This window comes from Kryptolebias marmoratus, linkage group LG15 (genome assembly GCF_001649575.2).
Source record: "Kryptolebias marmoratus isolate JLee-2015 linkage group LG15, ASM164957v2, whole genome shotgun sequence".
Lineage (NCBI taxonomy): Eukaryota > Metazoa > Chordata > Actinopteri > Cyprinodontiformes > Rivulidae > Kryptolebias > Kryptolebias marmoratus.
In genome coordinates this window covers 24799255-24812398 of record NC_051444.1, presented here as the reverse complement: position 1 = coordinate 24812398, position 13144 = coordinate 24799255, and the positions used below count along the sequence as shown (strand labels likewise).

General features: G+C 40.1%; 1 protein-coding gene across 1 annotated transcript in view; it reads left to right on the top strand.

Annotated features, from left to right (window-relative positions):
• ddb1 (damage-specific DNA binding protein 1) overlaps nucleotides 1-13144 on the top strand; it is a 58621-nt gene that overhangs the window by 588 nt on the left and 44889 nt on the right. Inside the window, exons 2-6 of the mRNA XM_017414249.3 lie at nucleotides 1641-1789; nucleotides 2087-2203; nucleotides 2375-2596; nucleotides 3063-3177; nucleotides 4160-4257. Coding sequence (XP_017269738.1) covers nucleotides 1641-1789; nucleotides 2087-2203; nucleotides 2375-2596; nucleotides 3063-3177; nucleotides 4160-4257 — 701 coding nt within the window. The remainder of the gene's footprint in view (nucleotides 1-1640; nucleotides 1790-2086; nucleotides 2204-2374; nucleotides 2597-3062; nucleotides 3178-4159; nucleotides 4258-13144) is intronic.

The window sequence follows — 13144 nt, the reverse complement described above, 5'->3', positions numbered from 1 at the left end:
TACCATGCGTCAAAATGCTTTGTTGTTAGCATCTAATGCGTTCATGCCATAAAAAATCAGACTTTGAACTCGACAATCCTTCAATTTGATTCACGATATTTGTCCATTTGACTGTGATTATCTTGTTGTTTGTATATAAATTACACATTTTTGTGCATATCTTATTGGTAGTTCAGAACCAGTTTGTTGGCAAGAAAGGTTGCATGAAATGTTTTGGTAATGCACACTTGGATATTCACGATCCAAAGGTAATAAAAACAAAAACACACGCACAAAAAACATTGGCAACAGTTAGGGATTATGTTATTTATTTATTTAGTCATTATTTACCCAGGAAGTCCCTTGAGATTAGCATTTCTCTTTTAAGGGAGACCGTAAACAAACCTTGTCATTTCAAAGTTACACAACATAAATTCAAATAATATCAAAACGCATAAAAAAACAAAACAAGTCAGAACTAGCATAGTTCAAGTACCAAGTCCATTTTAGGACTAGCAGTTCCACTCTTCAAGTTATAGACTTTATACAAGCTTTAAACTTTCCCGAAAAGACAAAAGCATTAAGCTTTAGTTTGGGATGAAGATTAGTTTGTAGCTGTGGTGCAAAGTAAGAGAACACTGTTCTCACCAAATGCAGAAAAAAATCTGAGGAACTCCAAAGAGGAGGACCGCAGCTCATAGACCGGCCTTTGAAAGTATTAAAAATGTACACAGACAGGAAGGAAATTTACCCAGTATAGCTTTGTACATAAAAATATACCAGTGCTGTTGTCTCTGTAGGCTAAAGACGGCCAACAAACCAGATGATATCAAACACATTGATGTATTCTGTACAATGGATTTATTATGAAACATAATGAATGTTGTTATTATTTCTATAAAATGGTAAGATAGAGCAGACAGAAATTATAAATAAGTTTAAATGGCCAAATCCTACTGTAAAAAATGATACAAATCAAATGCTACCATTCTTGTCACCAAAATGTGCTTTGTCCATCTACTCTATGTTAAACCGCCATGTAATCAGTCTGGGAAAGTCAGATTATTAACATAGGTGCTTAAAACCTGCCAGTGATCAAAACCTGTCCATTGAACCCCAGATATTTCTTTTCCCTATATGAAGGACATTGTGTAATGGAGCCACATAGCTGACAATAGAGCCAGAATTTCTTTCAACAACAAGGCTTTTCTCTGTAATGCTACAAATATGTTAAATAGCATTTAAACTTATGAAGTAAACCCAGACTATTGACATTTCTTGTTATCAAAACAGTATATGTGTCAGTTCTCCTTATTTTTTCTTACACATGCATGATTATTGTGAGCAATGAAGTATGATGTTCTGTTAATCAGCTAATACATTAAGTTGTAATAACTTTAATAAGATTATCTGAAAGGCTTCTGTGGAGTGAACTATATAATTGGTAGATTTAGGTTTGGGAGCCTTTGGGTAGGCTACAGCTAATGATTGTAGTAATTTCAAGTGAAAATACTTGATGTTTTGATACCTGACCTGAATATTTAGTAGGCATACTCAAAATCATGCCACAAAAATGTGAATATTTTTCCAGTTCTTCTGCAGCTGACCCCTCCAACTCCCAACTTTGTATGGAATTAACACAAATGTTGTAATGTCTACAGGTCACTTTACTTCTGCTGAAGACCTCAACCTGCTCATAGCCAAGAACACACGTTTGGAGATCTATGTGGTCACGGCGGAGGGGCTGAGGCCCGTCAAGGAGGTCGGCATGTACGGCAAAATCGCTGTCATGGAGCTTTTCCGGCCCAAGGTAGGAATTGTTCCATCAGCTGGTTGAAAAAAGAATTAAAAAGTGAGCCGTTTTCTGATTTTAAGTAAGTGATGAGAGGTTAAAATGATAAAGTACCATTTTTAGTGTGTATACTAGATTGTTTGGTGCATGTTTTGTTTTGTAAAGGTTGTCTCAACTCATTTGGTCTGTAAGTTTATTTTTATTTATTTTTTTCAGATTTGTAGAAATTGCACAACAGGCCACAACGGCCTATTACAGTATTTTACCCCAAATCCTTTTTAATGAAATGACACCTGTTTATATTTTGGTATACAGGGCGAGAGCAAGGACCTGCTGTTCATACTCACATCCAAATACAACGCCTGCATCCTTGAATACAAACAGAACGGAGAAAGCATTGACATCATCACGCGCGCCCATGGCAACGTCCAGGTGGGAGAGGCAACAACACAAAACTACTTTTAATTAGTTTTAAATTGCAGCTTTTGTTAATGCATTCTGCTGTGGAGTTTTAAATCGGTCTGAGGTTTTCTAGTTTTCGACGTGACAGGACATATAAAGGGTGGGTTTGCTCAAAGAGTCTTACTCAAACCTGTTTTGCAGGATCGCATTGGGCGCCCATCAGAGACGGGCATTATTGGAATCGTTGACCCAGAGTGTCGCATGATTGGTCTGAGGTTGTACGACGGCCTGTTCAAGGTGATCCCATTGGACCGGGACAACCGCGAGCTCAAGGCTTTTAATATCCGGCTGGAGGAGCTGCAAGTCATTGATGTTCACTTCCTGTATGGCTGCCAGGCACCGACAGTCTGCTTCATCTATCAGGTGCTGTTGGATTAGTTGCACAATTATCTTAATTCGTTAAAATAAGTTGGAGACGCTAATACACATATTTGCCTTTATTTTGCTTCTTATTCGCAATATTTTTAAAAATGTAGTTGTGATGTCAAAATTTCATTCATGATCCTCATTTTTGTCACCTGATTGAAGAACCTTAATCTCAGCCTTGTTTGCCGGTAACCATAAAAAAGAGGAATATATATATATATATCTTTTTTACCTTTTGAATCAGTTTGCTAATTCTTATCACTGATGTGAAAATATGCTGATAATATTTCTGGCACTCGTCTGAAACCTGCAGCGTTAGCACAGACTGCACAGCAGACTGCTGTCGACGCCACTTAGTACAAACAGCGAGGCTCCAGAAACTAGAAACAGTGGTGTTTCGGTGTTACTTCATGGGCTTTAATCTTCCTAAAAACTAAAACATGCAATCTGTTGTGTAACACAGGACCCTCAAGGACGCCACGTGAAGACCTACGAGGTCTCCCTGAGGGAGAAAGAGTTCAACAAAGGCCCCTGGAAACAGGAGAACGTGGAAGCTGAAGCATCCATGGTGATCCCAGGTAAATAAATGCCGAAACTGTTATGTGATGTGTTTTCTATGTGTTTGCTCTTTAAACTGAAAATGGAAAAGAAGCCCTTTTCAAGCCGAAATGGTTAAAAATATTGAGTTGGATACGGTCTTTTTGAAAGTGAAATGTTGCGTTGGCATTTCGATTTGACGGCAGCTCGTCAAAAGGAGCTGAACGGTAGCAGATAAGTTCAGGTGGTGAAAACGCGTCCCTTCAAATCACGCCGCGTCTTGTCGGTCGCCTGATTCTTCTCATATGTCAAGCAACGTGAGTTAAATGTCATCCAGCAGCTTCTTTGCTGTGACTAATACACCAAAGATGTCTCTAATATAACTTTATATACTTTAAAGAAACTTTACAGACGTTGTGCGCGTTAATTTAATGGACTAATACAAGTGGCAGGAGAGCCTCGTGTGGTGCGCACCACCCGGCAGATAACAGACACAAGGTGGCTGATCCTTCACAGCATTTCCTGTTCAGGTGCCTTTCTTCTCCGTGGGGAGGACGACTTCACGTCTTGACTCGGTGCACTTGTGTTCCCACTCTCCTGCTGATAAATTTGGCGCGTCTCTCTGCAGCTTCTCCCTCCTGCTTGTCCAGGACACCTCTAAAAGGGCTACAGTTCCCCTGGCAGCCTCCATCTTTCTGAATCTAAAACCCACCGTAACTCCTTCCTGGTCAGAGGAGCAGAGGGACTTGCTTTCCAATATTTAGTGACTGGGATTTCTAAGCAACAAAGTTAAAGTAAAATTAAATCTTTAAAGCAAAACAAGTCTTTTTAAAGTAGATTATTATTTCGAAATAAAGCTAATAAAGCAATCTTGAGTCTGTATTATACTGTGTACATCTAGATAAATAAGCTTTTTACAGCTCTACTGAACAAAAAATGATAATTGATGCATCTAAATTGAATAGAAATGATTCATGTAAAAGGTTTTCTCTTTTTTTTTCCCCCATTCTGCTTGTATTTTAGTTCCAGAGCCATTTGGTGGAGCTATAATCATAGGACAGGAGTCTATCACCTACCACAATGGGGACAAATACCTGGCCATTGCACCACCCACTATCAAGGTAAAATCAAGCTGTTCCTGTTTTCCATAAAAGGCAGTTGAACTTTTCCGGTAATGTCGAGTTGAATTGCGTAACGCCCGCTAAAATAAGAGAAAAAAAATATGATAATATGAAAGTAAAATGAGACCATTTGGGGAGTAATGTTGTTTTTTTCCCCTCCCGCAGACTGGATGTAAAGCTAATGAAACAGCAGATCATTATCCCAGCTGCACGTTAAGCTAACACTTACAATAATAGTCAAGTCCAAATGGTTCATACAAGACTTACTGGCGTTTTCTTATTACAAATGTGATACAAGCCATTACATCCCAGCAAGTAAACATTTCTGAATTTTGAAAAAAAAAAAAAAAATGAAGTTACAAACATAAAACCGAGTCCCAGAAAGAGTTTGAGTATTTTTTCAGGCTTTTCTTTCACAGAGATGCTTTAGAAAAGGATTAAGGTTGGTTTGATTGAAACCCTCAATCATTAGGAGTACATCAACAACTAATTAACTTTTGGAATCGACCTAATTCAAGATGGCCCCCACAGCTAAGGGACCCTGGAAAACACAAAAATGTCTCTAACTCGGCCAATTTCGCAGGGCGTTGAGCTAAAATTTGGTGTGGCATCTCCGACACATACTCTGGCCATTACACGCTGCATAGTATTTTTTGCTTAAAACTGTTTAATCATTTAACCTTAGCCAATACAGCGATCGCTGTAACTTCAGCCCTATTCGCATGGGATAAGCATTGCCTGGGGACCCAATGTAATAAATAAATAAATTACCCCCACAACGTCCCCTTTTTATGTGACACATTCACACGGGATAACCGAAGCCTGAGATTTAGCTGAAATTTACAGACATCTTCTGGATACGATGTTAACGTGCTGCTTATTGTGTAACATGTTAGCTCTAGTCAGCTGTATAGTAGGCTACAAAGAGAGGAAAATGCCACCATTTGCATGTGATTTTGCTCCTTTTGATAGGGTTTTGCTGGCCCGGGACACAAAAGGTTATCTGTGCACTCCAATGCAGCCTCCATTACCAAAAACGAAAAAAAAATGCACCCAGGAAACAACAAAACGCCTAATTAGGTATAGGATCCCGCCCGATTCTGTCCAGCAAAATATAGTAGGTAGTTTGCGGGAAAAATTTTTAACTTAACAAACTACTGACATGGCCAATTTGCACAGGATTAACAACACAGACAATCTGTGGTCCCTAGGTAAAACTAATCCCGTGTGAATAGGGCTAAAGTTTAAGACTTCGACATGAACGGCAGCGGGCGATATGCATTCCTTCGAGGAACGCTAGGCCTTTAATTTACATGTAGAAGAAAAAAACACCAACAGTAAAAGAAAATGTGACCCAGACGTGTAACTTGTCGGCGTAAAATGATGAAATGGATCTGGAAACTGTGAAGCCGTCTGTAGCATTCGAACATATTGGTACCTATTGATGGAGCTCGAGTGAATGCGTTCCCGCGTTCTGAATTTTTAAAACGGATGTTGAGTTTTATCCAGAGGCGGCTTTCTAACCGATAATAACTAAAGCTTCCCGTAGTGCTTTCTTTTAGTGTTCTCAAGATGAAGTTGCAGTCTGCAGCACTCGGTACACATCCTCACGGCCCAGAGGAGCTCTCCCAACAGTCGCTTGCTTCTATAATTAGAGGATGTTCTTTCTGTGCTCCGCAGTTCCAGGCTTTCATAAATTTTAGAAAGAACATTTAAATTCTTCTCATGTAGAAGCTTCTAATTTAGAGTTATGCAGCTGTTTTTCTTTCTCATGCCTTTGTGTTCGAGCTTTTGGAGTAACTTATCAGTCTGAGTAAGAGGTGAGGGATTTGTGTCTCTTCGAGGTTCCTTCATGCAGTGCCAAACTTTCTAGGATTTCACTCTGACATTTACGGTGGGGGGGTGGGGGGTGGAGGGGCATGTTTTCTTTCAGCAGCTCCCGGAAAATTCGATGACCTCTTGTAGATGACTTTGTAGGAAAATAATTTTAGAAGCTAATGGTTTTCTTTACCTTTTGAGGTGCTTGAATAATCTTTATCGTCATTGCCCTTGCAAATTTGTAACAAAATTTTCTTCATATTAGGGGTGGGAATCTTTAGGCACCTCATGATTCAATTCGATTAGGATTCAGATAGCTGCGATGCAATTACGAAACAGTTATCGATGCATTTTCATTATCTGAGATTATCGGGTTTATGATTAAACACCAGCAGGTTTATGCCAAACACTGAAAGTGAAATACAGAGACAGCTACAAATTCACAAATGGAAATGACTATAGCTTCATTCACATAAATAGACACTGATTTATAATCTTTTTTTTTTTTTTTGCACAATGACATATGCCAAAAACCAGGCTGCTGACCAACGATTAACATAGATGCCAACTTTGTTCTAACGCAATTAGCATCGTGTTTGTCATTGAAATTTGTACAGAAATCAAACACTTCAAGGTCATTTAGTAAGAAAGACAGTTATTTAATAAGTTGTTATTATTTACGGACATAAATTCTTTGGAGTTCGGCAAAGAAAAGACGTAAAAACCCATTTCATTGTGTTTCAACCACAGCAGCTTCAGTATCTGCATCACGCAGCAGGGACTGTGCTGACTCTTAGGGTGTATTCACACCGGCCCTGTTTAGTTCGCTTTACTCGAACTCGAGTTTGTTTGCCAAAAAGTCACCTAGGTCTCAGTTTGGTTGAAGTGAACTCTCGCTTGCGCGGTTAGAATGCACATGTGAACGCAAGCAGACCGGAGACCGCTCCGAAAGGAGGAAGTGGACTACAGAACAGGGCCTTCTGGGTAAATACAACCAAAACAAAGGCAGATTTCTCTGGAGAGAAATGGCTCGTGGTCAGACGTACAGTCAAAACTGAAATCCTAAAAACACTCAAATTTGACGCTACTTTTCCAGAAGAAGGAAGTTGCGTTCAGGGTCTTCTTCAGAGGTTTTTTTGTCGTTTCCTTCAGTAGTTCTTGGTGCAGCACCACCACAGGTGAGGGGGGGGAACGGGTTGCTCAAAGGGTTTGTCTCATTGTCTCGGTGCAGCGTGAATGAGAACCACAGCAGCTGAAAATGGAACAAATGTTGACATTTTGGTCCCCAAATGAACCGAATCTACCGAACTATCAGGTGTGAATGCAGCCTCAAAGTGGTAGCACAGATAAACGTTAACAAAATTAATTTTTGACATTTGAAAATTATTTGGAAGTCTTTCATGTTAGCAATGTGATGCATCTAAAAATAGACTAGAAGCTAGAAATCCACTGATACCACTTTTTTTTTTTCTTTTCAGACCAAAACTTACACTTGAGTATTTGCTGATGCTGAGCTCTGATCCGAGTGGTAATGAATGTCATTACAATTCTTACAGATAGTAGAATAGTTAATCCTTTCAAACAGGTTATTTGTATGCTAAAAATTTGTGTTTTGAACACTTTTTTTTTTTTGCTTTTCACTTAAAAAATGGAAGAAAAACCCCTCCATCTTAGTTAACGGTCACCACCGCGGTCATTATCAGCACAGCAGAGGCACTGTTTCTACCCAGCAACATTACAGTGCAATAACATAAAGCACTGAACAGAGTTTCTGTCGCAAACATCGTTAAGGCATCCAGCTCACTGCAGCACAAGTGAGGAGACAACAAAAAAGTCACTGTTTTGAAGCATTAGCCTAACGTTAGCATAGTGCCTTCTTTAAAGAAGGGGGAATCAGCAGCTACTGCTCATTAAGCATCTATTCAGGTTTGACAATGACTCAGGGTAGAAGACTGATAACCATAGCCAGTTTCTCCTCAGAATAATGTAGACCAGGGGTAGGCAGCCCTGGACCTGGAGAGCGACCATCCTGCATGTTTTCCTTGTTTCCCTGCTCCAACACACCTGATTCAGTGGTTAAATCACCTCCTCATGTTCTGCAGAAGCCTGTTAATCAGCCACTGATTCAAATCAGGTGTGTTGGAGCAGAGAAACAAGGAAAACCTGCAGGATGGTGGCCCTCGAGGACCAGGGTTGCCTACCCTTGATGTAAACTGATGGCGGCGGCCAGCACAGGTCGCTACTTACCGTATTTTCCGGTCTATAAGTCGCACCTAAAAGCCTTCAAGTTTCTCAAAAATCGCCAGTGCGCCTTATAATCCAGGGCGCCTTATGTGTGCGCTGAATTCCAAAATCTGTCCCTGACACAGGGGCGTACGGTAATGTGTACAGTTTTTTTTTTTGTAGACCGTATGTTTTAGCATGCGCCTACTAATCCGGTGCGCCTTATGGTGCAGAAAATACGGTACTCGCTGGGGTGGCTTGCCGGCTCGACTTTCCCGGGTCGATAACTCCTCCACCGCTCAAGCTTTTCGTTAATGTCCCTTTTCACCTTAATGATGGTTATTGCAGCCTTCATCCTCTTGCCAGGGACTGATCGGTGGGATTGTCTGGAAGTTTCGGGCTCAGATCTGTGTACCCCCAGATCCCTCTTCTGCTCAGTCGTTCACTTTGAAATATCTCCAATTAGATTCTTCTTCTGTTTATTGATGGGTAACAAACAACTTTATGTTGTGTTACCACCACCAACTGATGAGGAGTGTGGATCAGGACAGCCAACTCAAAAAACCCCCCCCAGAAAATCTACCTTTCTGCCACCTGACAGCTCAACTAAAAGGAGAACGTCATGCTGCCTTAATGTGATACCAGTACTGTGGTATCGGAACAGTTTTACTAGTACAGGTACACAGTACTGGGCCGATACCTGATATTGGTATGCGTAAAGGTGTATCCCACCCCTATTAACTGAACATATGTATATTACGTTTTAGTTTTTTTTTATTATTGCCTTATATGAATTCTTTGAAAAGAACTCTTTACTAAAACAATCTTGACACATTCACGCACAAAACAAACGTGGCACTGCGATGGCTTCAGACGCTACAGATCCATCTGTTGTTTCACGAGCAGCTCTAAGTCACATCCTGCTGATTTAAAAAATAATAATAAAAAAAATCTTCAAAAGCCTCAAGTAGCCTCCAGGATCGCCCAACTGTCAGATGTGTGTTACAACTCCAGCAAAGTGCTGCCTCAACTTCCTCTGTAGACATGTTGGGACAGGAAGGGGGAGGGGGGTATAACTTTATTTTTAATCTCACCGAGGTGTCAACTTTGCCACCCTCTGTAATCTTTGTTTCCTACTGAAGCCACTCTCTTAGCAGGCGATTAATAAATTCTTGCTGTAAAGCACCAAAGCAAAAACTAATTTTGGAAAAACCCAATAGTGTCGCTGGCGAGAGTCTTCTGAGCCCGTGTGATACTTAGCTGTTGTCTTCCTATTGACTGATATCAAATTCCATTCATTTTAACAAAAGAAGCTAAAGATTTCTCTGGGAAAATAGTGTTGTAAAGGCTCAGTCAAGTGAGAAATTGACTTAGCTTTTACAGTAGACAGTAACAACAGTATCCTAACATGAAATAAAAAGAAAAAGAACCAACTGAGTCACATGAAATGGATTTAATAGCAGTTTGAATCACTGGGGCAGCTTATGACGTCGAAGATGTTTTTGTGGAGCCCGCATCGGTTCGTTCGTATCTTTTAAGAGAGCTCAGGTCTTGCCACAAGGCTGCTGTTTTCAAATGAAACTAGTCTAAAGAGAAATTATAACAGTATCATCTTCAATAAAACCCTCTCAGTGGCAGTTTGCATCAGAAGGTTTCTCCTTCGCTTCATTTATTATTATTCAAAGCAAGTTTTTCCGAAGCATATGCAAAAAGGAAATGACAAGTTGATGCAATATGTAGGGATCATACCATAAGAGCGTGATGTTATATAAGCTTCAATAAAGCCCAGAAATCAGGCAGTCGTCTAAATATGGCTGGCAGACTTATCGCATCTCTAATGTATCAGCAGATGCATTAATGTCAAGTTTGTCTCCCAGTAATTAGTCATAAGATATCGGCATACAGAAATTGTAAAGATGTGTTTTAGGGTATTTATATGCGGTGTTGTTATTGCAGAGTTTGTCCTCCAGAGAGCACCAGTGAGTTAATTTATGACCTAAAAAAATCATTTCCTCTGCACATACTTTTATCATAAGTGCTTGTTTTTTTAATATAAGTGCCTGTTTGATGTGCTTACAATAAGAGGGGGAAAAAAAAGAACAAAACTGATCAAAACTGCCACAGCAGCCAAGTTTATACAAAGGGAATGGAAAATTACACTTGGTTTCTTAGACAGGGATTTATTCATAGAATTGGGGCTGGTGGCTTCATATGAAGAGGGGGAAAGGATTTGAAGACTATATGTTGAAGTAGAAAACCGCCAAGTCTACTGGAATAAATGCTATGTTGGTAAGGAGGTTGTTCTGTTTTAGTTTGGCCACGCATTTAATATGTCTCCTCTGCACTGTGCTATGAATTCAGGGCCTCAACAGGTGTCCACACCAAGCACCATAACAATTACATTAACTAAAATGATATCATAGCTGTTAGTCGCTCTGCTGAGCAATAACGTTCGGCACAACGATGCCAAAAAACATGCTGCTCACTCCATCTGCATCCAGGCCCCGAAATTGATTTTGTTGACTTGCTGTTGCAGTAAGTTGCAAAGATTTAAAAAAAGGAAAGCCTCATTGATGTAGCTTTATAATATAAAAACACGGAGTTAGGAGGATCTACCGCTTTGTGAAAGAGCTCATTTTAAGGCTGCTTATACATCTTGCACATGTCAGCATCAGTTAATGATCTATTCATGGTCAAAAACAAAAGAAGTAAAGAACAAACCTGGAGTCATTAAAGCCTGCTTGGTCGTGCTTTTAGGCTAATATTGTATTAACTGAACATATAAATAATGGTTGTTTCTCACGCCAACTGTGTAATTCAGAGAAGTGTTATTCTGACATATTAGGAAGTATGTCCATCAAATAGCTCCTCTTTAGGGAATCAGCTGAAGCATTGCCATAATAAAGTATCTTATTTAGCTTTAAACTACATTTACTTTCGCCCATCACCAAAAGGCAAAGGTGGATGATAATGCTTTTGCCAATGTCTGTGTGTGTTTGAACGTTATTCTGTCTGTTACCAAAATATCTCATTAACCACTGAATGACTTTTAATGAAACTTTCAGGACATAACCTTTGGCTTCTACAGCTAACTTACCTTTAAACCCACAAAACTGGATATAACTCAGTCAATTCTGCAGATATCGACCTAAACTTTGGTGTGGTAGTAGCTGAGACTGATCCCCAACACATATTATGAGCTCTAACATATTATGCAAGGTCAGTGTTGACAGTTTTGCCATTAACTATTTGAGGTCAACCCTGTTTGCTGTTAGCAAAATAGCTCTTGAGTCACCGAACAGTTTTTTATTTTATTTTTTATGAAAATCTCAGAAGGTAATTATTAGATGGACCTCAGCAACTGATCAACTTCTTCAGAAGTCAGCCCAGTTCAAGATGGCCGCCACAGCTAATCGACATTAGCTGTGCACAGAAATGGTCAAAGCTCTCAGTTGTACAGTTTTTGAGGTAAAATTTGCTGTGGTGGTCGCTGAGAGTCGTTCGCAACACGTATTCTGTGCGAGACATCTGGGGATATCGCGTGGCGTGTTGCTTTCAAGGTCTGACCAAAATGGCTGCAGCTCCCTTCACTTCTCAGCACAAGATGATCTCAGTCTGAAACTCTGGCGTGAAAGGCGGTGGGTGATATGCATTCTTTCATGGATAGGTAGGCCTTAAATAAAGGATATGAATCATCACAGAAGCCTTAAAAAAAGGCAGCCTTCGAGTTGTCAACTTTTTACCACCATGGAAGTAAAACTGCTACCCTGGCTGGGTTTTGATTGACTGTCAGTTTTCTTTTATCATATCGCTCTGAAATTTATCTCCGCAGTATTGTTTGCCTCTTCCGCTGCGACGTACGCTCCGTCATCCGCTCAAATCCAAACAATATTTGCAACCTGTCTTTCCTCACTCGTAGCCGTCCTCATCCAGGGCGATCGCGGCCCTTTATTCCAGGTGTTAGTTGGTCCTTGGAAAGCTTCTGCATATAAACAGCTCTCCTGTTGGCGCGGACCCTCGTCGTCTAGCAGATGTTAAAAATTGCCTGAAGTACCAGCAGAAATCACTGAAGCTGTGCAGCATCCAAACCAGCTTGATGCTTATGATGTTAGCAGTGTGCCCAGGCAGTAAGCAGCCTCTGGGGTCCTCCTTTACTGCGTCTGTAAAGACTCCCTCCAACTGCTCTAGATTTATCCCACAGCAGAAAAACATGAACACTGACATACTTGGTCTGTCGGAATTGACCATATTGTGAATAATAATAATAATAACGCTGAGCTTGCTCTTTGAATCGTTTCTGATTGAGTTGAAGTTGTTCGACTCAGATGGGCTCACGGGTTGTAGTAAAATTAAAAGCTCAGCATTCCTTCCCGCCGCCTTTTTATTACAGAACATTAAGCTAAGGTCATCTTATGATGAGGAATGATGGCGTCGTAGCCGTTTTAGTCTAACCTTGTAAATGTCACGCACGACCTCGTGCGATATTGTGAGATCTTGCAAGACGTGACAGAGCTCAGAATATGTGTTGAGGATGACTCTCAGCTACTACCCAGGGGTGGAAATTAATTTTTTTTTTTTACCAGCCACTCAAATATTTTACCAGCCACTATTTTTTGTTGTGACAAAAAGTAATTTCATATGATGATGATGATGATGATGGAGGTGGGTGGAAGCAGTTGTGGTGCCCTACAAGCTGAAAAATACCTCTTTCTGGACACTGCATGGAAATAACTAGACTTCTCTTATTTTATTTTTTTTATTTTAAACCATTAAAAGATGCATATCTGTACATAAAAAATTCAGACAAGTAAAATGTATTTCTGTGGAGTGTTTTTGAAGTTTTTTT